The following is a 27,241-nucleotide window of genomic DNA, read 5'->3' on the forward strand; positions in this document are numbered from 1 at the left end:
GTCAGTAACTTGTGGTCTTTTTTATAATAGATAGCAATATTCCCTGTAATTTTCAATCTGACATTCCCCCTCAGGTTGGACTTATCCATAAACTAATGTGGGGGCGAGAGGATGAGTCATAGCTATTTAGTTCTGCTGTCAATTTTCTAGGATAATTAATGTGAGTAGTTTTACTTGAAAGAGGATTTAGAAATGCTATTTCATGCTAAGTACCCTGAGGGGTACAGTTTTCCCTTCTCATACAGACAGGCACCTACTTTCTTACAAGGTCACGAAAAGAGGAGAGATAAGACGCATGCCCTACGTACACCTCCGAATATTCCCCATCTGTACACAGTTGACAAATAGACCCCTCAGTTTTAAATGGCAGAGTAGGTACACAGCAATTTGAGATGAAGAGTATAAGGAAATATGATGTGACTGAAAATGAGGGAACGTTTAAGAGTTTGCCAGGAATCAGCCATACCATCTGCTTTATTTTTTATATTATTTTCTGATTATTATTTCTTAAGCCTGATATACCATTATATTATTTTACTTTTCTCATCTGTAAATGTACTGTCAGCAAAGGAAAGTCTTTCTTGGAATTATTTTTCTTTCCTTTCTTTGATTTAACTGAAGCTGTCAAACTTGTAACATGCACAATGACAGATAGATTTTCTAGGTGTTTTTTTCCAAACTGTCCCAGAAAGGCTCCACTCAGTAACATCATCTTCTTTCTTGTTTTCGATCTGCAGGGCGTGCTCTGTGCAGCTCCCTTAATTTTTATCATTCCATCGGCATGTTATCTGAAACTGTCTGAAGAACCGAGGACACACTCGGATAAGATTATGTCCTGTGTTGTGCTCCCCATGGGTGCTGTGGTGATGGCTGTTGGATTCGTCATGGCCGTCACCAGTCCTCAAGACTGCAGCCACGGGCAGGAAATGTTCTACTGCTCCCCAGACAATTCCTCCCTCACAAACATTTCAGCTTCTCATTTTCAACTGACAACACAACTTTCCATTTTAAACGTCAGTATCTTTCAGTGAGTTGCCTCCTTTAAAAAAAATATGCATTTTTATAGACTTCTAAATTGCATAGTAACATTCACACAGGTTTTAATCTCCATATTATAAAATTATTACTTTGGCATTTATGAGAATTTGGTTTCTTTACTCTTTACTCCAATGTAAAAGATAAAAAGGAAAAGAAAGTTGAATGTATTTTATCTTAAACTGGAGAAAATATAAATGTTTTAATGACTGTACTGCACAAATCTTAAAGGCAGAAGGAAAAGTGAGGCCTTTGACATTTGCTGCCATCCTCTCAAAGCACTTTTCTCTTTTTAAACCAATATATTGTGCTCTAAAATGAGTAGATGATTGTGGGTTTAAAGTTTGTGTGTCTCCTTTAAGAAAAACATAGAGGGCTTTTTTGTTTTTTAAAGTCTAAGGAAAACTCAAGACTGTTAAAGAGACTAGATTTCCCAGGAACTAAGTGAAGCTCTCCATTGTCATTAGCATCCATTGTTGAGAGGGAAGTGACTCCTTGGCGTAATGAGTAAAGTCCTGCCCATGTTAGGAAGCATAACTCATAGAATGGGCGTACAGAGCAAGGTGTGTGAGGAATCAAATTACCTCGCAAGTTTTGATCCTGTGAGAATATAATGGTAGTGCCATAAAATAAAGTATAAAATGAGGAAAAACCACAAGTTCTTCTGAGGCACAAGCTCAAGGGATCAGTTCTGCAGCAGCTTTGGAGCTGTTGAATGTGAAGAGCAAGTAGGAAGCTGAATTTTCAGACTAGAACCTCAAGAGAAGAATCAGGGCTACTCAAGAGGTATTCTCATTACTCTGGGGGTCCTTGGAGAGACTCTTGGATGCTCTTGTTGGCTAGATTCTCCAGAAGGAGACAGAAAGATGGAGTGTGCCATGTGGGGTATTCAGCTTCCATGGTGGCTCCGACAGTGAAGAATTTGCCTGCAATGCAGGAGACTCAGATTCTATCCCTGAGTCAGAAAGATTCCCTGGAGAAGGAAATGGCAACCCACTTCAGTATTCTTGCCTGGAGCATTCCATGGACAGAGAAGCCTGGTGGGCTGCAGTCCATAGGGGTCCCAAAGAGTCGGGCATGACTGAGTGACTAACACATATAACTAATGGAAGAGAGGGGGAAAGCAAGATCAGGTGGGCTAAATGGACCTGTAGTACAGGCTGACAGAACCTCAGCCAGGTCCACAAGGAATCTGGAGCATATATGGCCCATCAGAGTTGTCTCAATTCAAACGAAATAGCCAAGTTTGAACACCCCTACCTCCATCAGTCTTGCACATGGGCAGCTCTTTGCAGCTGAGCAGACCCTGAAGGAACTGAGACCTGGCAGTGGTTGGCTGACGGCTGGGTCACCAATGCTTCCTTGTGGGTGGGTGGGGGGTAGGGATCTGTGTTTGTCACAGCTGGCCTCAGTTTTGAATGAGAAGTTTTTCATATCTCAGTGAATATTTCATGTTTTCATACCCATGACAATCTTTTAAAAAAACAAGAAAATTTGGGCCCATTTGGATGGCTAGCTTAAGTCATGTATCACCCATGATTTCATTTCTCACCTTTTCATTTATATTTCAGTCAAGTTATCAAGTTGACAGTCTATAGTATTATATTAATTGTTGTCGAATAGTGAGAAAATATGACACAGTTAATACACACCTGATGTGTTTGTACAAATCACAGCCAAAAAAAAAAAAAACCCACAAGAAGTATATAATGAATAGTTTCACAGCAGTTTGAATACAGAAGTGGTGAAAGCTGAGTTCTCATGTGACTTATAATAAGAAAGGCCTATTGAAAGCAAAGAAAACTGCCTCTTAGCCAGCAGGGCCATGCTCAGGCTTTGAGTGGTAGTCTTTACTCCAATAAAACATCATCCATGCCGCTAAATTAATACAAATTATTTTGGCTATATAGCTTTTCTGTATTTCATTTATACAGTTGGTTTTTGTAGTTGGTTAAGAATCATAAAGTTAGGTGATTTATATTCATTCTTATATTGAAACATGTTTTGGTGAAATACTAATAAAAATACTAATACTAGTGCTAAAAAATACTAATAAAAATGCTTTCATTCCTAACTGAGAGAATGTGAGAAAATTTTGCAGCAGTTCATCCCTACATTACTCAGGGCTGAGAAACACTGACCTACATAGTTATTAGATAAAGTCATAGGAGATGAGATTTCCAAGGGTGTACAAAGAAAAATACGTCAAGGATAAACGTAATTTAATGCGTAACCTTCCTATTATCTTGTACTTTTGCTATTGCTTCAGATACATTAACCTTGGCTCAAGCTGGTGAAAAGTTCCAGATAGGAACTGAGTGCTGCATTAATGCCTAACAAATATTTGTTCTGGTTTTGTGTTTTCCAAATCAACTGTAGAAAAAGACTACCTTGGACCCAGTTATTAGCTGCAAAGTTTACCAACATCTTTCAAATCATGGTTGAATAAGTGTTAGAAACACGTCTATTTCACAAGAATACTTACTAATATTTTGCCAACATTCAGAACTTCGAGAACCACCCCTTCTGTGTTCTGCCTTAAATTAATGAGGTTTCCACTGAAACTTATTCCCAGCGCCTGCTACCTCTTACCCCTAACAAAACAACTTGAATATTTAATCCAGTTTTGCGCTTGTTTGACCTTATAAAGTTCTTCTTAATTTAAAAAAGGAGGAGAAGGAATAGTATCATTACACACTAATGCACACATAGAGCACTACATTTCCTTTAAAGGATATAGATTGGATGGCATCTGTAAAACTTACTAATTGGATCTTTGTACCTATCACTTATAATTGGATCTCTAATATCAACCCTAACTTCCAGTATTAAAACAGGGAGATTGCTTTGCCTCTGACTGGCTACAGTGGTATCAAGCAATAATTGTTGTCTCTTGTCTTTCCTAAAAAGACTCTGAAATCCTGGTTATCCAATCAGGAAAATCTCAACTAGTCCTCCTCTGTAGTCATACTGCGCAGCACACATCACCTTAATTAAAGATGAATTTATTGGAAAGGAGCAGGCCTCCTTCTGGTTTATCTGCTGTGATCTTCTCAGGAAGCTGTGCTAGTCTGTTTTTCAGTAGAGCTGGCCACTGACAGGGCCAGGTGTTGTCGGGTATTCTCAAGCATGGACCAGCAAGTGACCATGAGATGAGGAACCCATAAATGCTTAAGTGACATTGATGGAGGTAATAATTAGCTGCACCAATCAAATAAGCTCCTTGAAGAATTTGTTATTATTCTAAAAAGTGTAGAAAGGATTTGCCCAGATAACAGTAGACATGCAGAGTGCATGAGAGGTACCATGAGCAGGAGAACATAAGACTGGGAGAGAAAGAAAACAGTACAGTCATCCTCTAGAACCGTGGTTCACAAACGTCAACACGGGTCAGAATCATTGAAAAAAAAAAAAGAAAAGTGCTAGTTGCTCAGTCATGTCTGATTCTTTGCAACCCTATGGACCGTAGTCCACCTGGCTCCTCTGTCCATGGAATTCTCCAGGCAAGAATACTGGAGTGGGTAGCCATTCCTTTCTCTAGGGGCTTTTCCCATTCCAGGGATGGAACACAGGTCTCCTGCATTGCAGGCAGATTCTTTACCATCTGAGCCACTAGGGGAGGCCCAAGATCATTGGAGGGCTTGTTAAAATACAGGTTGCTGGGCCCCACCAATAGTTTCTGGTTCTGGGGTGAGGCCTGAGAATTTGCATTTGTTCAAAGTTCCTAGGTGATCCGACTGCTGTTCATTCAAAAACCATATTTGAGTAAGGATGGAGGTTGGACAAAAGAGAGATGGCAGATGGGGCCATTGGTTCAGAGGCTGAGCAGAAGACAGCAGTGTGTAGAAATGCCAGGCTGGAGTTCAGAAGGGAACTGGGAGTGGAGACAGGAGAGAGAGGTCTTGGCAGAGTAACTGTACTTTTCCTTTGTCTCTTTGAAAACTCATTTGGAGAAACTCAAGGAGGGGAGAGGAGGACCCAGACAGGAAGATTAGTGAAGAGCAATGACAAGGGAAGGGAGGGGAGCGAACAAAGAAGGAAACAGATTACAGTCTAAAGACAACACAGCTGCTGTGTTAAGCTGAAGGCCTGGTTTGGAACCTACAGGCATTCAGGGAAGAATGTGTGAGCGCCATAGCTCTTATTATGAGAAGGAAGAAAATATACGGTTTCCTCAAAAATACACCAAGTTTTCCTAGGACTAAACCAAATGTCTTACTTGGAAAAAAAAAATCTTATTGGAACATGAATAAAACTGGGCTGTACTCATAATAACATCATGCAGATAAAGAATGCATGTAGCTATCTTTAAAGGATCATTCCACTAAAGTCTGCTCATTGAAAATGATCAATACATTTAATTTTGGAATTTTTTACTATATTGTTCCTTTATAGTGCTATGCTAAATGTTTCATTTTTTTAAAAAGGCATATAGAGATTTAGCCTGTCCTTCATTCCTAACACCTACCTGATTCTGGTTCTTACCAACTCACACCCAGACTCAGGCCTCTTACCTGAGCATTCTGCTTCCAGGCTCTCCTCCCTTCAAGATTATTTGTGCATCACTCCAAATCATTTCACTAAATGAATGCTTTAATAACACCAAATGCTTGTTCAAAAGCTTTCCATGATAAACTCTTCTACTTACAGGATAAGGTACAACTCTGAAGCCTGTATTCAAAGGTTTTATAACATGGCCTCAACCTGTTGTTCTGGCCTCATCTTCCATGACAGCAGGAAGGAACTCTTTTTTCTGGCCTAACTAAAGCATTGCTTTATACCAAAATTGCTTTCTGCTGCTATTGCCATTGCTCTTGAATTCTTGCCATTTCCTCATCTGAAATATCCAAGCCCTTCTTTCCCATCCTCATCACATTCTATTAGTCCTCCAGTCTTCTCCCCCTGCCATCCCTGACAACTCTAGCTGCAAGGTAATTCTACCTCCTTTGGGATTCTTTGTCTTGCAGTAATGTTATATGAAGAAACCATGTCCAGTCAACCAGACCAAAAGTGTGTTTTAAAGTCTCTTTATTCTTCATAGTCCATAACATGGTGTCTTAAAAGTAGTAAACACCTAAGTATTAGACGTGAGATTGATAGTATAAAAAGGGAAAATTGTTGATTGTACTTACAGCCATACATATTATTTTAATTGCACTTTTCCGACTATAATGATTGTCATTCAGTGAAGTACCAAGTTAATGTGATGCAGTCATTCATCTAACAAGTTGGTTTAGGTAATTAAATTGAGGTTCTTGTTTTGCTTCACTAAGCACAGAAGCTTCACAGAAACTGTTTAGAATATTCTTTAAAGAATTCTTCAAGTGCATACCAATTAGCACATATCTTTTTGTTCATTTTGACTGCTAAATACAAATTTTCTTGTCTCTTACTTATTTGCAAGCTCCTCGGGCCTAAGACCATACTTAATATTTTTTGCCAATATATACTCATGTATCTTACTCATTCAAGATGCTTGGATAAACATTGAATAACTTGAATTTACCTAATTCAGAGGTATTTAAGTAAAATTTGTAATTTGCAAGAAAAACTTTCCTCAATTCCTTCATTTATTATTGTTCCTAAAGAAACAAACAGTCAAAACTTTAAAGCATACAATTACCACCTTGTTTAATCTCATCTGACAGCTTAGTAATTTGATAGAACACTAAAAAAAAAAGAGGTGGTTTAGGAACACACAGGCAACAATTTAAGGAAAACACCTGAGGCAACAAAAGATTTTGCAGTTTAAAATTTGAAAGCCTTTGAAAAATTTTATTTCCAAGGCACAGTGGCAGCTGTGTGTTTATTATCTTTTAATTTTGTTTTGCCAGAGGACAACAGGGCTAGTTCCAGAAAAACAAATCCACTCCAGGCTTCTTACAGTCAGGTCCCTCTCATAACAGTAGTGTTCTTTAGTTCTTTAGGTTCTGAGAGAAAACATCTTCTAAGAAAAAAAGCAAAATTATTGTACCCCAGAATGACAGCCTTTGGGTGGCCTCTGACATTTCTTACACAACTTTACATTCTTGTAAAGTCTTAAAAATAATTTTCTAAGTTACCTTAACCCTTTTAACTGTTGTTTCTCTGTGTCCAAGACATAGACATGGAAGTTGAGTGATATGACCTTGGGTTTTATGTGCTCTGTGTTTCAAAGCATTTCATAATAAATTTAAATTTGTTTTTAAAAAAACTACAAGAATAGACAGGATAGGAGTTAACAATAAAAATATTTTTAAAAAATAGGGCTTAGAAAACCCTTGGGTTTTATAGAAGTGGGTAGTTAATTGTACAAACCTAGTGGGAGATGCTAGAAGACATTCTGGCCTTTCAAAGTAGATATTTTAAAGAGACTGAGAAATTTTAAAGTATTAGCTTCAGGTGGCAATTTTTCTCAGAACGAATGATTTTAAATGTATAATCTACATGCCATCTGAGGACTCCTCACCCCCAAGTGAACTGGCTAAACTTGATCCTAAACCCCATCCCACACTCAGGAGCCTACTCCTTAATTTTGGTAAATTATTCTGGCTTATGTTCTTATGATTCTCTCTGAAACCATAAACCAGTGTTCTTTTGCTCCATACCTGTAAAAGTCCATGACACTCCAGATGCAAAACACAGTCCCTTCAACAATTTCCATAAAAACCTATTCACATCGTTTGTTTTTGTTGTTTAGTTGCTAAATCGTGTCTGACTCTTTGCAACCCCTTGGACTGTAGCTTGCCAGGCTTCCCTGTCCTATCTCCTGGAGTTGGCTCAAATTCATGTCCACTGAGTCGGTGATGCTATCCAACCATCTCATTCTTTGACTCTCCCTTCTCCTTTTGCCTTCAGTCTTCCCCAGCATCAGGGTCTTTTCTAAAGAGTCGGCTTTGATTGCATTGTGTATATTCTTATATTGTGGTGTTGTTGCACCTTTTGAAAATTTAGAGTGCTTAGGAGGAAGAGTCACATAGGCTTCGCCTCCTAAGCTCCTCCTCAACTCATTTTTCATCTCCTTCAGATTAACCAGCACCTATTTCACTGTGACTTCCTCAGTGAGGTCCCAGCACCTCCAAGCCTCGAGGAGACCCCAATTCCACTTCACTCCGTACTTCATCATTGTATTTTGTCAACACAAATTCCATTCTCTTCCTAGGAAGAGTTCAGGTGGAAGCTGTCAGCACCTTCACGTTTTTCCATTTCCTGACAAACATGTACACCATCATTTATATTCTGAATTGCACTTCTGGTGGCTTCACTTTCCATAAAAAGAGAGGACCAGAAGACTTCTGCTTGCAAAAAAAGCAAAAATTAAAACTTGGAAAAAATGAAATTAAAACTTGGGTTCATGGCATTAAACAGGAACAGTTCCATTCAAATGGGTAACAGAAGGTTGATCAGCTCCCACTGTGGTTTCCCAACACAGCGAACCCACATGGCTTAAAGCTGTGTTCCCACAGGCCCCTCCTGTGTGTCTCCAGCCAGTGTAGTTTCTCAGCTCAACACCTGTACTATGCTCCAAACAACAGCTGTGTCTTTGCCTACTTCCTCTGCACACCAGATAAAACTGGCCTTTCAGAATTAGATTAGAGCAAGCCCAGCTGTTATGGAATTCCTTAATCACTTATTTTTGCATGCCTTTTTTTTTTTTCCTAAATAAATGTTAAACAGCTTACAACCTATAGTCATTCATATTTTTTCAGTGTTTATACTGCCTTGCACAGAGTAAGTGATCAAAAACAGGAAGGACTGAGCCATGAAAGTTGATTGGGGAGAGAGATTAAGAAAGGGACAGAGAACAACCTGGAGAAAATAAAGCAGCAGCACCAAGCACCAAATGTCTAGGGATTGGGTCCCGTAGAAGAATACGAGCTCACGTGGAGCTTGAGGGATCCTTCAACGAGTTCACTTGTTCTACCATTTCATCTGTGCAGGAGTTATTGTTGCCATTGCTGACCCGCCTGTGAGACCAGTGCTCATTCTTATCATCATACCTGATTTTCTGTTTACTGGGAAGGTATTTGCAGGAAACACTAAGAGAATTTTTTAATAATTGTGTCAAATAGATCCATAAATTATTTAAGTCCCCCCTTTGACTGGAGGAAATTCTCTAAAAGCCAAACAGAACCTAATCACAGACCAAATAAAGGCAAATGCATCAAACCCATAACTGGGTTCACAAACATGCAGCATCTATTGGTGATTAAGAGCTGGGAGGTGGTTATACTGCCTGCCTGAAAAGTAGAGTCCATGGACCAACAGCACCTCGGGAGCTCTTTGGAAATGCAGATTTCAAGGCCCCACTCCAAATCTAATGAGCCAGAATCTGCATAAAAACAAGAGCCCCAGGTTGTTCACCTTCAAATTTGAAAAGCACCAATGTGCAGGTGGCCCTGTTCTTTGGGAAGGGGCTTACCGGGAATCAGCTAGGAATCTTAGTTAAATAAGAAACCACCTCCTGGAGAGTCTATTACATCCACATACAGGGCTTCTGTTACTGATGAGAATGTGTGATAACACATTCCTGGGAATTTAGGGAGGAAAAACAACTGTAAATCATTGATTTATGGCAATAACAATTAAGTCCATTTCTGTCTATTGTGTTTTTCTTTCTGGAACAATCATGCATTTAAAAAATGATTTTTTCCAACATTGTCAAAAATTGAAACACATTGACCATATATTTTCTTTGGATCATAATGGCAGGGTTGTTTTTTTTTGTTTTTTTTTTTTTGTAACTGTGGTAGAAGCAATGCTACAAATGAAGAAAACAAGATTTCCTGTTGATTTCTAGTGTTTTTTTTTTTTCATTTATTTTTATTAGTTGGAGGCTAATTACTTCACAACATTGCATGATTTCTAGTTTGTGTGTAAAGAGCCCAGATGAATAAATGAGAAACTTTTTAGCATAGAAACATGCCTTGAGTTTATGATTTTATCTGTCATAGACAAACAGCAGGGGTGGGTGTGGAGTCAGAAATATCTTGGCAATGAATATTCAAACTCTGAGCATAGTGTTTATATTTAAAAGTATAAAGAGGATATCTTAATAAATAATATATGAAAGTGACCACAATTCTCTTTCCTTTGCTTATAGATTAAGTAAGTAGGTGATTAAGCAAAATATTCACTGTCATAAGATATGCTCTTTAGACTGAAGAGCAGCTTAAAATACATTTTACTTTAATGAAGATGAACGTGTAATTACTTTGTTAATATTAAAAACTTAATGAAAGGTGTATGCTTTATTTGGGCTTCCCACATGACTCAATTGTAAAGAACCTGCCTGCCAATGCAGGAAACACAGGTTTGATCCCTGGGCTGTGCCGCGGTCCCTGCGAGGGTTGGAAAAGAATTTCCAAACATGAGACAGAATGGGAGGGAAATAAAGTTTATTAGAGTGGGAGACTCTGTTAGAAAAGCAGGCCAGCTCAAGGAAGAACAGACGTTGAACAGGGGTCCTTAGTCCACTTTTATACCCAGGGTACAAGGGATGGGATAGGGGTCTTGCAGATCATTTGCTGATTGCTTGAGGTAGGTATCCTGGGTGGAGGGAAGAGTGAGGCAAATACCTTCTCCCCATGAGGTAGGAGGGGAGACAGGTTATACTGCTCAGGAGGACTGAAAATCCATTAATAGTTACAATATGGGGGAGGGAAGGATGATAAGGGTCTGGTTTTTCAGTTCCTGCATTCCAAAACCCTCCTTGGTTTTATCTGCTCTTTCATCCATGGGTCACTACCAGCCAAGAAGATCCCCTAGAGTAGGAGATGGCAACGCACTCCAATATGCTTGACTGGAAAATCCCATGGAAAGAGGAGCCTGGTGGGCCACAGTCCGTGGGGTGGCAAAGAATTGGACACGACTGAGTGAGTACACACGCATGCTCTATTTAGAACTAAGCAAGAACTATAGTTCTCTATTTAGAACTATAACAAGAACTAAGCATGGATAGTAGACCTGCCAATGCAGGGGACACAGGTTCAATCCCTGGTCCAAGAAGATCCCACATGCCGAGGGGCAACTAAGCCCATGTGCCACAAGTACTGAGCCCGAGGGCTGCAGCTGTTGAGCCAGTGCACCTACATCCTGTGCTCAGCAACAAGAGACACCACTGCAGTGAGAAACCCGCACACCGCAATGAAGAATAGCCCCTGCCTGCCACAACGAGAGAAAACCTGAGCGCAGCAAGGAAGACTCAGGGCAACCAAAAAGAAGTAAATAAATAAATGTTGGGGGGTAAGAAGAAGTGAGCACAAGCTAAGTCATACAATTTAAGTTTTGTGAGCGTTTGGTATCCAGAGAAGGGAGAGTATTCCTCATTCTAATGTCAAGAACCCTTGACTATGAGGGCGAGCCACAGAAAGTCCTGTCTAGGTGAGGGAGACTGGGCTTCCTCAGCCACCATGTGACAGGGCTTGAGATCTGAGTCCAAAATCAGAAGAACGAGTCTCAACCTTGTCCTTATTCTCGCAAGCAAGGGATCTAATCTTTTAAACCGTTTCCCTCACCTGTAAAGTGAAGAAATCATAATATCCTAGGTTTCTGTGAGAGTTTTCCCTAAATGTGTTGATAATTTGAATCACTATATACTGTATTGCTAGTGCTCAATCACTCAATCATATCTGACTCTTTTGCAACTCCATGGGCGGTAGCCTGGCAGGCTCCTGTCCATGGGATTTTTCTGGCAAGAGTACTAGAGTGGGTTGCCATTTCCTTCTCCAGGGGATCTTCCCAACCCAGGGATCAAACTCATATCTTCTGCATTGCAGGCAGATTCTTTTCCACTGAGCCACTTGGGAAACCCATGTACTGTATTACATGTACTTATTTTCTCCCACTGGCTTTTATCTTGATGAATTAATGATATCATGCCTTTATGAATAATGTATTAACTTAAAAATATTTGTTATTTATCTTTTAATTGTGTTATCGATTATTTTATCTGGTGAAGTTTTTATTTTACATAGCCAAATATATGTATTTTTAAGATTTTTTTCAATAGTATTTGTAAAAGTTGTTCTTGCATGTAAGAGTACAGATGGACTGGTTCTGATTTATAATTTCTTGCCTTTATGATTAGGCAAAAGTGATACGGATTCAGTAGAAACTGTAATTTGAGTTGTGAATTGTGATCTTTTCTCAAGCTAGCCACATGCGTTGCTTTCCTCTCTGGTGATGCTGGGCGTGGCAGCAGCTCCAAGTCAGCCATGCCACCAGGAGGGTAAATACAGACACATTTGCAAGTTTTCTGTAGTCATATGAGCATGCTGTTATTCACTTGCAGTGCAGTATTCAATAAATTACATGAGATATTCAACTCTTTATTATAAAATAGGCTTTGTGTTAGATGATTTTGCCCAACTATAGGCTAATGTAAGTGTTCTGAGTACATTGAATGTAGGCTAGGCTCAGCTATGATGTTCAGTGGTGTATTGAATGCATTTCAGCATATACCATTTTCAACTTATGATGGATTTATTAGGACTTAAGCCCAGGCATATAGTAGAGGAAGATCTGTAGATAACTCTTCACACCAATCTTCCAGCTTTGAATTAGCTACAATTTACTCATGTTCTTTATTTTTATTGTAAAATTATAAAGTACAAATTGTAAATTAAAATGAAACGTGTGTGTGTACATGTGTGCATTCAGTCATGTCCAACTCTTTGTGGCCCCGTAGACTGTAGCTTGTCAGGCTCCTCTGTCCATGGGATTTCCCAGGCAAGAATACTGGAGCAGGTTGCCATTTCCTATGCCAGGAGATCTTCCTGACCCAGGGATCAAACTCTCCTAAGTCCCCCACATTGGCAGTCAGGTTCTTCACCTGGGAAGCCCCTTAAAATGGAATAACAGCACAAATGGAAAACAAAGATCACCACACTGTTAATATTTTGGCTTACTACCATATAGCTATTTTTCTGTGTATATTTTTTCCAAAATTGAGATAATGGTATTGTGACATAATAAGAAATATATATTTAGTCTCTACTCCAGTTCCTGACACAGAGCTCCTAAAGCCCTTGCAATTTCCTAAACAACAGGGTGCTCAGAGCATCTTTTGTCCTAATAGTCAATCGGTCTTCGACACAGATTCCTTATACCAGAGCTTTTAAGACCCTTGGAATCACTAGAAAGAGCAGTGTCCTTTTGTATGCTAATGAGAGGACGGGTGGCCTGTTCTCTCATTAGCATACAAAAAGGCATGATTAGAAGTTTAAACTTTTATTCCCACCTGTAGGGGAGGGGAGATGGAATGGAGATAGACTTAATTACCAATGGTCAATGATTTAATTAATCTTAAGTAATGGAACTTCCCAAAGACAACAGGGTTGGGAGAGCATCCTTCTGGGAGGGTGGCCTGTGTGGAGAGCATGGAAGCTTTGTGCGGCCAACCAGCCCCAGTACCTTGCCTTGCACATCTCCCCTGACTTGTATCCTTCATGATAAACCAGAAATAGTGAGCAGGTTGCTTTCCTGAGTTCTGTGAGCCATTCTAGCAAACTGTCTAAACTGACGAGGGGATTGTGGGAGCTCCTGATATACAGAGGCTTAGTCAGAAACACCAGACATCTGGACTCATGACTGGCATCTAAAGCAGGAGTAATCTTATGGATGACAAAAGACAAGCAAAACCATCAAAAAAGCATGAAAATCAGCTTGAAGAGGTTTGTTTCCATTGATCAAAGACAGGATGATAAGAGCATCAATCAAGATAATAATACCAGTGATTTAAAATAAATCCTGTATTGTTGTAAAACATTGGTTCTGTTTCCTGTATTGTACAATGTATCTTTGTAGCTTATTTTATACATAATAGTACCTATTTGGGAACTTTTTTGGTATTTTATTTTTTTTTTTAGTATTAAGGAAAAAAATGTATGAGCTCATAATCTTCTGGTGCTTGTGAAAGAAATTTTATCTGTACCCAACTTAAAGAACAGTTAGTATGAGATGATAGAGTTAGCTCCTAGAACTCAAATAATATTTATTAGGAATACTTTATTTTCCTTTTTGTGAAAAAAAATATCATCAATTATTAATATTTTTTCTTAGCTTTCTGTTATTTTTTGTCACAAATGTAGTTGGCTAGAATATAGAGAAAGCAAGCTTATCCTCTAATTGTGTTGAAGATTTATAATTATTGGCCTTCCCTGGTGGCTCAGTGATAAATAATCCGCCTGCCAATGCAGGAGATGCAGGTTCAATCCCTGATTGGCAAAGATCCCACATGCCGAGGAGCAGCTAACCCCGTGTACCACAACTGTTGAGCCTGTGTTCTAGAGCCCAGGAGCCACAACTACTGAGCCCATGTGTCACAGCTACTGAGACCTGTGTGTCCTAGAGCCCATGCTCTGCATCAACACAGGCCACCACCGTGAGAAGCCCACGCACGACTAGAGAGTGGCCCCCACTAGCCACAACTAGAAAAATAAGCCGGAGCAGCAAGGCAGACCCAGCACAATAAAAATAAGTAAATAAATAAAAAATTGTAGAGGTTTATAATTATTATCTGCTGTGATTTTTTAAAAATATAGTTTTCCAGCATGCAAATGTGACTAAAAGACAGACAGTTTCCAGATGGGGCACTCAAATTTAAGGCATGAATAAGTCTCTCCTCAGTGGGTTCCTTTGAACACTTGCTTTGGACAGGTTTCTGGGTAATCACAATGCAAAATAGTTCCCCCCCAAGACCACACATGAAAGATCACTGATTTTTTCGTTTTCCCTCTTCTTCTCAGCAATACTCAATCCTGGTGATGTCTGCAGGAACACATTACCTTCAGAGTGCGTAGCTTACACAACTCACTTAGGATCGCAGAATCACAGACTCAAAAATGTTTGAAAAGGCTCTAAGTCTCTATTGCAGTGTGAGAAATTTTCAGAATACAGATGATATAGTGTTGAGGTAATTTGCAAGTACACAGTCTCACATTCCTCAGTCAACTTGGCACAGGTTTAAAGTTTTAAGCAGTCTGCTCTTGGATGGTTTCACTTTTATTCCTCTTAGATGCAGCTGGCCCCTCCTTTGGCCTTGGCCCAGGGTGACTGTCCTTTCTTGCTAGACTTACCATCATCCCAGGCCTCCTCTGAGCCTGGGGCCCAAGTCAAGTTTTTTGCAGTCACATGAAAACTGTTCTGGTAGCTCCAAATGTGAACTGAGAATTTTCTCTCCAACCTTTCTCTGAAGTCTGGGCAACAACAGCTTGCCTGAATAAGCATCCTCCTTGGAAGAAAAGCTATGACAAACCTAGATAGTGTATTAAAAAGCAGAGACATCACTTGCCAACAAAGGTCTGTATAGTCAAAGCTATGGTTTTTCCAGTAGTCATGTATAGATGTGGGAGTTGGACCATAAAGAAGGCTGAGCAGGGAAGAATTGATGCTTTTGAACTGTGGTGCTGGAGAAGACTCTTGAGAGTCTCTTAGACTGCTAGGAGATCAAATCAGCCAATCCTAAAGGAAATCAACCCTGAATATTCATTGGAAGGACTAATGTTGAAACTGAAGCTCCAACACTTTGGCCACCTCATGCAAAGAGCCAATTCATCGGAAAAGACCTAGATGCTGGGTAAGATTGAGGGCAGGAGGAGAAGGGGGGCAACAGAGGATGAGATGGTTGGATGGCCTCATCGACTCAATGGACATGAGTTTGAACAAGCTCCAGGAAATAGTGAAGGACAGGGAAACCTGGCATGCTGCAGTCCATGGGATCGCAAAGAGTTGGACATGACTGAGCGACTGAACAATAACAAGCATTCTCCCATAATAAGTATATCCCAGGTTTCCTCATAATTGTTTTACTTTTTTCCCCCCCTCTCTCCTTCATATGCTTCAACATTTTTTAAACTTGTATTATCCTCTTCTTTCCACTCCTGATCACACACACCTAAAGGTTCCCCACCACCACCCTCCAGGCCAAATTCTAATGGAAGTTTCTATGAAAATGTGCAGGCTCTAAATGCATCCTTAGACTTGCAGTAAATTCTGCCTCACAGTTGAACTCTTTGACCCAGAAAAACATGGAGAATCACACTTTGCAACTTAAATGCAGACAAGGCAGATTTGTGATAGCCACGTGTAGAGCACAGCCCTGGGGATATTCCGATTCCCTCGGACCCTCTCTTCCAAAACCAACTTTGTTCTCTGTATAGAGAAGCAGAAGTGTGCTAGAGGCACTGCGTTCCTGGGAAAACCTATAGCTAGGACCTGACTTATGTGGAAGTTTGATAGTCCATTCTTTGCTTCAAAGTGGGACACATCTAAGATGTAATTTATGATCCGGAGTATCCTGTGGAATCTGAGACTCAGCAATCATCGGAAATTTCTCTCTTGCTTGTCTTCTTCCCCATCTTCAGTCCTGCTGCCATCACTTCCTTCCCTACTTCTCCCAGGAACACTTAGTAAGTCTCAAATGTTGAATCCAAATCCTCATCACAAGATCAGCTTCAAGAGAATTCAAACTGGGTCCATGCCATGAACATGCCAACATTTAATTACAAACAATCCCCTGAATTCTGATCGTCCCAGATTTACCAGAATTTGAGAGGAGGAAGTTTGTACCTCCATTCTAGCTACCCCCACAAAAAAAAATCTAGAGATAAAATTATGCTAGGGAATTCCCTGGCAGTCCAGTGGTTAGGACTCCGCACTTTCACTACCGAGGGCATAATTTCAACTAAGATCCCACAAGATGAGCGATGCAGCCAAAAACAAACAAGCAAACAAACTATACCTTGCTAATTGTTTATATCGTATTAATTTCTTGGGTATAGGCTTAAAAAAAAACAAACTAGTGTTCAATTCCATATTTTTAAAAATCAAAATTTACCTTTGTAAACAAAGGTCTCCCAAAGTTTACCTATGTGGGTTTTTTGGGGGGTTTTTTTTGGTATAAATTAAACAGAAAAGGGATGGATTAGTTTATCCATATAGTAACCTGAATACAATGTCTTGTCCTATATCTTTGCTCCCAAATATTTTAGATTATTTTCTTTTATAACACATGGCTCAAAAATGCGATCAGTTCCAGAAGTCATTACAGTCGATTTGGGTTATAAATCAAACTTTACCACATTTCCAAGTTTATTATGCAAGCATTTAAGCCATGTATATACTGGCTTCCCAGGTGGCACAATGATAAAGAATCCTCCTGCCAGTGCAGGAGATGCAAGAGATGCTGGTTCGATCCTTGGGTTAGGAAGATCCCCTGTAGGAGGAAATGGCAACCTGCTTCCATATTCTTGCCTGGAAAATTTCGTGAACAGAGGAGCCTGGTGGGCTACCATCCATGGAGTCACAAAAAGTTAGACATGATTGAGCACACACCACCACAAACATATATATAATAATTCATAATTTGAATTTTTCACGTAGTGTCAAATTTTTAGTGTCTTTTTATGTTACAAAACATTTTCAAATACATGAAAACCCTATTAATGAACACATATTTTTATGGTGAATAAATTCACCTTAATTTTATTTTTTCCAATTTTTCTCAATTATGAATATAATACAGTATAAACATTTTTTTTTACTGTATATAAATAATCTGGAAGGAAATACACCAAAATATTATATTTATGTTAGGATGTTTTCCTTTTTTCTACTTGTCCTTATTTTTGAAATAATTATCATGGGAATATTTATTTTCATAGTGATAAATGTCAAGAACAAATGAACAATAAAAGAAAATAGAAATGTTTAAAAAGCATAGCTTCCTAAAATATGTAAGCTCACATGATTTTTATAGATTTTTAAAGATATCTACATGTTAACCCATGAAGAAAAAGTTCCAGATCAAAATGATGTTTTGTGATTTTTAAAAAAAGTGACTTTTATTTGGCCATGTTCATTAATTGATTAAGCAAGGTATTTCACAATGAGCATCACTATGATGAGGCAGGGTTTTTTGGTGCTTATATAACATGCAGAGATTCAGAATTCATATTCACATGTAAAAACCCTTAATCAAAATAAGAACACCTACTAACATAAGCAGATTTGTTGCAGGAAGGGAGACCCCTTCCAGGGCCCGAAACTGGGCTCTTGTCTAACACTCGGAAATGAATTGTCGGAGGAGACATATGCTGACAAAGCAAGAGATTTTATTGGGAAAGGGCACCCGGGTGGAGAACAGTAGGTAAGGGAACCCAGGAGAACTGCTCTGCCACGTGGCTCGCAGTCTTGGGTTTTATGGTGATGGGATTAGTTTCCGGGTAGTCTTTGGCCAATCATTCTAATTCAGAGTCTTTCCTGGTGGCGCACGCATCGCTCAGCCAAGATGGATGCTAGCAAGAGGGATTCTGGGAAGTGGACAGACACGCAGTGTCTCCTTTTGACCTTTCCTGAACTCTTCCGGTTGGTGGTGGCTTATTAGTTTCGTATTCCTTATCAGGATCTCCTGTTATAAAACAACTCAGGCAAATGGTTACTATGGTGCCTGGCCAGGGTGGGCGGTTTCAATCAGCGTGCTTCCCCTAACAGATTGAACAGGAAACAGAGCAAGATGCAAGAATTTAATATTTTTCCTCCCTAAATGCAAAGTAATGATTTGTGTTTGAAATGTACATTTATCGGTATTCTGGTTATCATTTTTATATTTAGTCACTGCTTTTAATATCAGAGTTCTAAGGAAAGGCTTTAGTCTAAAAAGTACATTATATACTGTTGAGTACCTTCGACTTCAATTTCAGACTTTTCACACTTCAAATGTGAACTTGTCTTAATCCGTTGGAAAGAATGTGAAGATTTATGGAGCTAATTAAGAAACAGAGCACTTCTACTGAGAAAAGAGTTCTCTCATATCAATACTAGATAAAAATATTACTTAGTTTGATGTAAAAATTTCAGTCATTTATAGGTGTTTCCACAATGTTTCTTCCCTTAAACGTGTTTCAAATACACTAAATATGTGACATCTCTATATCGATACTCAAAATGCATTAAAGCATCTAAAATAGTAAAATATCACCAAACTTTAGCTCCCACTCAATTTTGATTCAGTAATCACTGTCATAGCATTTCTTTTTTCTCACCATTCTGTCTGCCAAGAGCAAAACCATGGCAAAAATAGGCATAATTCTTAGGAACAGAAATTAGACATCAGATAAAGCCTCATAGAACAAACAACCAAAATTTGAAAAAGGATGATTAACATGAGACAGCTATGCTACCGTAGCAAGAGGCTCTGGATAGTCTGTCTCAGGGGGTCTGAAAAATAAAATAACTGTGTGTGTAGTGGACCCATCTGGACTCAGGCTGAACTGAGTGACTTTGAGTTCAGTCACTTTGGAAAGTCACTTTGACCTTTCCAATAACATGAGCTTGTGATTATTCATGGAGGAGAAACTCTTTTGTGTCATCTACAAAATTTGACCTCTAACAGCTTTAGTTTTATGGGAAAAGCAACACAAACTTACTCTCCAGGCAATGATTTAAGACGGAAAAATATTTATGAGGTACAAGATTGTAATGCCTTATAATTCAAGGTGCAAGAGAATAAGTTATTTTCTTCACCTAAGAGGTTTTTCATTGGTGCAGATAAAAATATATAAATAGTTACATACATGTGTACATTAATGAAGTATTTGGAGAGTTAACATTTTAAGAGCACATGTAATTAATGATGTCTTGCATGAACTCAAAGTAAGAAAAGTCAGTGTGAACGACCTTTGAATTGAAAAAAGGCAGGCTGAACTGTCCTCAGTAATTATTTTGGCTGAATAAATTCTGAAGCAATGAAAGAGGTTTCAAAATTCTTTTACAGAACCCATGCGACTCAATATAATTCATAAGCAGTGAAGTCTTGGGAAGAATCATGGCAGCTTATTTAGATTAAAATCTAACAACTAGTAAAAACATTATTCTTGTTGTAGTCATCATACACAGCCCACCTTCTCCAACTTTGTGAAAAAATTAGGAACAAAGCCAGAAATTGTTTCCAGTTATTCTAGTAATTTTGATTAGCTATAACTAGTGTTTGAGAACACAGATTTTTTAAAAGAAATTTTTTCATGCCCTTTACTTATCATCCAATGCACATCCCTAATATTTGCATATCAATTAATCTTCTTCTTTAGTTCTCAGTAATGTGAATGCAACTAAACAGGTCAAAGACAGTGCCAAGATTTTCACACTGTTTCTTATTTAAATATTAATCACTCACACATATGAAACACTGAAGAAATTTTGCTGATGAAGAGCCGCACTTAGGCTAGAATCCTGGCATGGTTCATTGCCCCATGGATGAACTGTAGAGCACCCTGGGGACCAAGCACGTCTCCCAGCATGTTAAGGCTCATTGCAGCATTCTTTTAGCTTTTGCTGTTTGTTCAATATAGTAAGCAAGCATATAAGCAAGTAGTGAGTTTACCTCATATTTGTTCTTAGCCAGTTTCCTTTGCCCTACACTCCCTCTCTGCTACTTAGAGATTCACCCCAGCTTGCCTCCTCCAACTCCAGTCTGAGGAGTGCCCTTTGTTGCCCTGGCTGCCCACCAAATTTACCCAGAAAAGGCCAAAACAAATAGCACCATTGACAGACATTACTAAATGTCTGTCATTTTGCCCGGAGCTCCAGCAGACTCACGACCCCCAGGGGGTTTCCAGGAGTGAGCTGAGTCTAATGCACAAATCCCTGGGCTTTCTGGAGCGCTCTGCTGCCTATGGATCAATGCTCTTCTATAGGCAGGGGGTGACAATGATTTCAGGGTGATTTTTCTGACTCATTTACAGAGCTTGCCCATGGCTTCTGAGTATAACAGAGGTAAAGATGATGTCCCTTCAAGAGGAGACAGATTGGTAACTAAATGGCTGCCTAGTCACACCGGGAAAGCAACAGCATTTCAAACTATGCCTGCCCACTAAAACCCCATGGTATAGGATTTTAAAGTAATGTAAGACTTTACTAACAGTGAGAAAACCACTGAAGAGCTTTGAGAAGAGGAGATGTGTTTTTAAAAGATTATCCTGGCTGCCATACAGAATACAGATGGAAGAGGACAAGGATGGAGGTAAGGAGATGAATCCAGAGTCCACTGTAGTCATACAGGGAAGAATAAGATGCGGCTTGGTTTAAGGTACTGACAAGTGGGTGATATTATAAAGAAACTGTTCCAGTTTACAGGAGTTTATCTGATGACCTTCTTTGTTGCAAAAATCACATAGCAGAGCTTATCACAAAGGCCACTTCTAGTATCCCAAAGTACAACTGTGTCATCTCTGTGTTACCATGTGTCTATTAGCTAACCTGTCTACACTTCAACTTCCTCTTCTACGAAACGGGCCAATAGAAGGACTTTTGCCTGTGAGGTTATTTTGAGAATTAAGCACTGATACTTATAAAGTTCTTAGAATGGAGTTTTGCACATAGACAGTACAAATAAATACAGCTAATATTATTAACTTTCTACTTTCTGTTCTATAGAATGGCAAATGGGTGGGCATAAGTCAGTCTTTCAGTTGTTATAAAGAGAAGGACAAAAAGACAGGCTTGCTTTACCCCACTGGTAAGTATTAACTGATCTGTGATAAACTAGTCCTTCTACTCACTGGCTCTGATCTTGCAGTACTATAAATGTCTCTATTGAACAGAATTCAGTTTTGTCCACAGCTGATTCCTGCCCTTGGAGTCAAAACATGGGAGTCTTTAGAAGACACAAGCAAGGTTTTGTTATCCTAACAGGGTTTTCCCTACAGGGAGAAGTTAGGGTATTTCTTGCCTTCTCTCCGGGCATCCTGAAGAACCTCTAACAGTGTCTATGTCTCTTCTGTGGCTCTAGTCCCGTTAATAGTATCCTCCAAGTCATCTTCGGGGCTTCCCAGGTGGCTCAGTGGTAAAGAATCCATCTGCAATACAGGAGATGTGGATTTGATCCCTGGGTTGGGTGACCCCCTGGAGAAGGAAATGGCAACCCACTCCAAAGCTCTTGTCTCGAAAATTCCATGGACAGAGGAGCCTGGTGGGTTTACAGTCCATAGGGTCCCAAGAGTTGGATATAACTGAGCGACTAAACAACAACAACAAGTAGCATCCTCACCCTTTGCCCAATGATCACTGGTCCACCTCTCATCATGTGATGTCTAGCTGTACCCTGAGACTAACTTCTGGTGTCTGGGAACCACACACATTTATCTATTGTCCTTCCAGTCCAAGAGTGATGATCAGAGTTTCTCCGAGGTGCCCGCACCACCCCTTGTCTAGCTTCTCTGTGTTCCATCACCTGGATGATCAATTCTCTGTATTAATTCCCTCTGTTTGAGAGATTGAGGGTAGTTTCTGTTTTCCTGGTTAGATAATGATAGAACCTTCATGGAGTTGATATATTCATGGAGTTGATGTAATACAACACATTGGCAAAGATCAGAGCCCACTATGCACAGAATTATATAAACATTTGGAGGCAGGAAATTTGGGAGGGCATAGTTTATCTTCCATGAGCTTTCATAATAATTTTATCCACGTATACATTTATTTTGGCTGCCCTGGGTCTTCCTTGCTGTGCGCAGGCTTTCTCTAGTTGTGGCAAGCAGGGCTCTACTGTTCGTTGCGGTGTGCAGGCTTCTCATTATGGTGGCTTCTCTTGTTGCAGAGCACAGGCTCCAGGGTGCAAAGTTTTCAGTAGTAGCACATGGCTGGGTGCTGCTGCTCCCAGACTCTAGAGCTTGGGCTCAGTACTTGTGGCACACCAGCTTAGTTTCCCTGGGGCATGTGGAAACTTCTTGGACCAGGGAACTCGAACCTGTGTCCTCTGCATTGGTAGGCAGATTCTCATCCACTGCACCACCAGGGAAGTCCCACGACAATTGTAAATGACACTTAGACTTTTGTTGGAAAGATAATAGCTGCTTATTTTAGAAAAAAAAGAGAAGTGTAAAAATAAAAAAAATTTTTTTTTTTTACTAGTTACTATTAATCAGTGAATTAATAAACCTCTCCTCTATTGTATTAATACTTGTGTACTTCACAGTAGGGTTTGGGATAGGAGGTGGGAGAAGCAGTGTTTATATATATCAGATTCAATTTCAGTTTGTTAGATTGGAGCTATTTAAGATAGCATAGATACCAATTTAACATCAACTCTATGATAGCAGAGTTTATGAGAGGTGGGTAGGAGAGAAATGAGGATTTATTAATCAAGACTCAGGACCCCTACTCCTGCTAAATGAAAGACCAGCAGGAGGCAGTGACAGTTACTAAGGAGGAACAAGCAGGCTTTGTAATCACGGCTTTCTGCTCGCCTGGAACAAGAAAACAGAGGGAGGGAGACAGCCTTCCTTCCAGGGGCAGACTGGATATATTCCTTTGAAACACACTAAAGTATCCAACCTCACATTCCACCTTAACCCCTAGGTAACCTCTCTTCAAAGACGTATCCTGAGCTTTCTCTTTTTATCCATGAGCACAGACCTCTGTTTAGACCTTGCAGATAAGAACATCCGCTCACATGACTTTAAATCTTACAAATCAGTTATAGTCTTCATGGCCACTGATATATCCCAAGGGCCTCCAACAATATAAATATCCAAGAATAACTCTTAAATATGCAAGAATCACTCAATCTGAAAGAACTTACTTCAAAAAGTATAAAATAGCCTAGAATTTGTAAAGAGTTTATCACATTAATTTTGTAGCCAACCCAGAAGGTGTATATGCCAACCAACAATCATTATTAACTCATCTATAAAACTCATCATTAAGATGCATCCCTTAATTTCTCTTCATTACATGCTTTCCTGTAAAGTCAGTATTGATTCTACCACCTTAAGATTCCAGGAAGGGATCAAACAGCAATGAGGGTCTTATCTTCCAAGGGAAGAACTACCTTAAGAAGAACTACCTTTGCAGGGCTGCAGACAGCTAGCCTTCTGTGCTGGAGCCAGAGCAGAGTGAACAAAACCGCTCCCCTGTTGGTAAGGCGGAGTTGGCAGCTGTGTCTTAACAACTGAATCCCAAGGCTAAATAGCGCTACAATGTCTTGTTGCATCATCCTCAGTCTCCTGGAGCACATTCAGAGTGTCCTTTTTTTTTTAAAAAAAAAAAAGATTTTAAATAATAGTAGATTTTACAACTTTCTACTCTAGTAGTTTAAGTTCAAAATGTGTTATCAAAGCCGACCTCACTTCGAAGTCAATAATAAAACACCAAAAAGTATTACAAAATTACAAACAGACCAACAGAAGGCTGAGAAAATGTGTACATATAGTATAGAGTACATAAACAGTATACAGTCTAGAGTACATATTGGTATAGAGTACATACGGTATAGATGAAAGAACCTAGTTTAATTATGTTGCTCTTGTGCCTGAAAAAAATACTTGACATTAAGTTCTTTCCACATTAATTCCTAAATAACTTCTCTTCAAAGACATATCTCTTGAACTTCCTCTTCCTAATAAGAGAACAGAGCACTGTTTGTACACAGCATAGGAGAATTCCAGGATATTACTCACAGGTCTTTAATTAAATCTCTCCTTCTCTCCTTTTTATTTCAGTTCTCTTCCTTTCCATCCCCCTTTTCCTTCTTCACGTTTCTCTATTTAGCAAAAACCTGGTCCCTACCACTCCCTTAAGTTCCAACCCTTGTCCTGAGATTTACTCTATTCCCTTTTCCACAAAAATATCTTAAAATTTTATGTACACTCACTTCCTAGTTCTTTAAATTGTTTGAAATCAAGAGGTTGCTACCACATTTTAAAACTTCAGATGTCTTTTGTGAAAATTAGCAACAGGATCCCAGTGTCACTGGCAATTGACAAAATTGACAATAAAACCCTTATAATATTATCAAGAAAATTCATTCAGCTATTGGAAACTAGTTATGGGATTCAAAGTCCAGAATGTAATCTACATGCTTCCATTGCATCATTCCCTACTCTTGGGTTGTTTTCTTTGTGGCAAAGCTGGTCTAAATTGTGCAATGAGTAATGAGGAAAAGATCTGTGTTTCGGGATGAGTAAAGGGGTAGTAAGAGCAGCATTTCCTCCCCTAAGTCAGGAATAGGCAGAGTGGTAGCCTCAGCAGCATCGGGAGGGAAAATGAGAACTAGCAGGTGAACCAACCAGAGGACCCTGCTTCTAAGCACCCCTAAGGCAATAAACTGAGAAACTTGCAGGAAGAGCTGAGGGAGCTCATTTCTGGCAGACTCATTGGGAGTTCAAATCAATGTGATTTGGGTTACATGTATTTCTAACAAGTTTAAAGAAGAATAAACCAAAATTCATAAAAGACTCAGATATTAGAAAACTACACTGTAAATTTTATGGATTTTACTCAAACAGTAAATATTCATTCAAGGTTTTCTATGTATAGGGAAGAAAAGGAGTTACAGACTCTATTATTAAGAAATTCACAATCTACAATAAAAATTCCAAATAAAAAGAGGAAATTATAAGGCCCTTAAAAGTAGCCAAAATTTCATGAGCATATATAAAAAAGAAAAATTTATTTTTGAGATGAGGATTCAGGTAAACTTTAAGTGGATAACACAGTGACAATATCTAAAGGAAAATCTGGATGATAGATATAGGTATAAAACCCATTTCCATCATGCATCAATTAAGGAACAGAAAACCTAAAGTATAAATTAAGCTAACTGGCTTTAGTCTTTTTGCCCAACAAGAATTTCTGGATAAGTGACAGTGCAGCTCCCACCCAGTATTATCCATGCCTCAGGCTCTTTTCATTGTTTGGCTTTACTTATTTTAGTGTTAGACCCCAAACCTGATAGTCCCTGCTTCATCAGGCATCTGAGGCATCATCAGGCATCCCTGCTTCTAAAGAAGAAGGAGGAAGGAAGACACATAGAAGTTACTGCACAACGTTGTCAAAAACCCCTAGCAGACTGCCACATAAGTCTTCTTGGTTGGAACTATGTCACAAAGCACTTTTTGCTCTAAGGGAGGTTGGGATATATAGTTGTTGTTGTTTTTTAATCTGGCCACACTGTTGCACTCTTTCAAAAAAAAATCAAAGAAAAAAAAAGGAAGAAAGAGTATTATGGTGGTATCAAAAAGGATGTGCCACAAACCACTTATTAATAGTGCAGCCTAGGCACAAAATGGGCTTCCCTGGTGGCTCAGAGGTTAAAGTGTCTGCCTGGAATGTGGGAGACCCAGGTTCAATCCCTGAGTTGGGAAGATCCCCTGGAGAAGGAAATGGCAACCCACTCCAGTATTCTTGCCTGGAGAATCCCATGGAGGGAGGAGCCTGGTAGGCTACATGGGGTCTCAAAGAGTCAGTACACGACTGAGCAACTTCACTTTCACTTTTACTTTAGGTACAAAACACTACCTCTTCTCAATGTCAGTTTCTTCAGCTGTGAACTGATTACAGTAATCCCTTCCTATTAGGTATTTGAGTGGGGATTAGAGGTAATGTATTTAGGATATCAGTGTGGTCCTGATGTGATAGGAGCACAAGGTAATATAAAGCTGCTTTTACTACTGTTTGGTTGGTTGGTCTGTTAACCAGCAGACCAAGACTGTTGCTTGGTTGATAGGATGAATTAGATTTCAATAGATAAATATGGGAAGAATAAAATTTAAGATAAAGAAAGCAAGATGGCAAAGACACAGAATTAGGAAAAATGTATAAAAAATGTAGAGTGCGTTCAGAAAAGTTTATATAGTTCAGGATGATGATCATCCATGTGAAAGAGAAGTGGATGGTAAAGCTAGAGAGTTAGGTGGGAACTGAATCATTGGATGGGGAGGAGGGATGTAAGAGTCAAGTCAGGAGATTTGACATTCTAGGAAGTCAGTGAGGAATCAGTGACGGTTCCAGTGCAAGGTGAAGTTCGAGCTATGCATTATATTGACCACTTTGGCAGCAGTGCATGAGATATACTTGGGAGCTGGAGAGAAATCAAAGCAAGAAGAGCAGGGGAATTAATTTCTATCCCCGAAAAGCACAATAGAAGACTAAAGTAAGCTTATAACAACAGAATGGAAAAGACTGATTCAGGAGTCATTTTTAAAGCTTTAAAAGGACAGAATTTGGCCTCCAAGAGAATATAAAAGGTCAGGAAAAAAAGATGGTGCCAAGGTCATGAGCTTAACTTCAAGTTTAGGTATGTCATTACCCAGGGTGGAGGGTAAAGAGCAGGCCAGGGAGAAAGAGGACCAAATTTAAAAAGGAAAAGAATGGAAGGGGAAATTAAAGGAAGGGGAGAGAAGGAAAATTACTAAGAGTAGAAATGCTTATCCTTGTAAAATAAGAC

At 39.3% G+C, this 27,241-nt stretch overlaps 1 protein-coding gene across 5 annotated transcripts in view; it reads left to right on the forward strand.

Annotated features, from left to right (window-relative positions):
- Positions 1–8,698, forward strand: part of SLC38A11 (solute carrier family 38 member 11) — a 63,127-nt gene extending 54,429 nt beyond the window's left edge. For 3 of the 5 annotated variants that reach the window (XM_061135494.1, XM_061135492.1, XM_061135495.1), the window contains one exon: positions 738–2,734. In XM_061135494.1, coding sequence (XP_060991477.1) covers positions 738–1,031 — 294 coding nt within the window. In that variant the 3' untranslated portion in view covers positions 1,032–2,734. Of the gene's footprint in view, positions 1–737 lie in introns of all 5 variants that reach the window. The other 2 variants (XM_061135491.1, XM_061135490.1) reach the window with 1 other exon arrangement.
- The last annotated feature ends 18,543 nt before the right edge of the window (positions 8,699–27,241 follow it).

The sequence above is a fragment of the Dama dama genome, chromosome 33 (genome assembly GCF_033118175.1).
Source record: "Dama dama isolate Ldn47 chromosome 33, ASM3311817v1, whole genome shotgun sequence".
In the NCBI taxonomy this organism is placed as follows: Eukaryota; Metazoa; Chordata; class Mammalia; order Artiodactyla; family Cervidae; genus Dama; species Dama dama.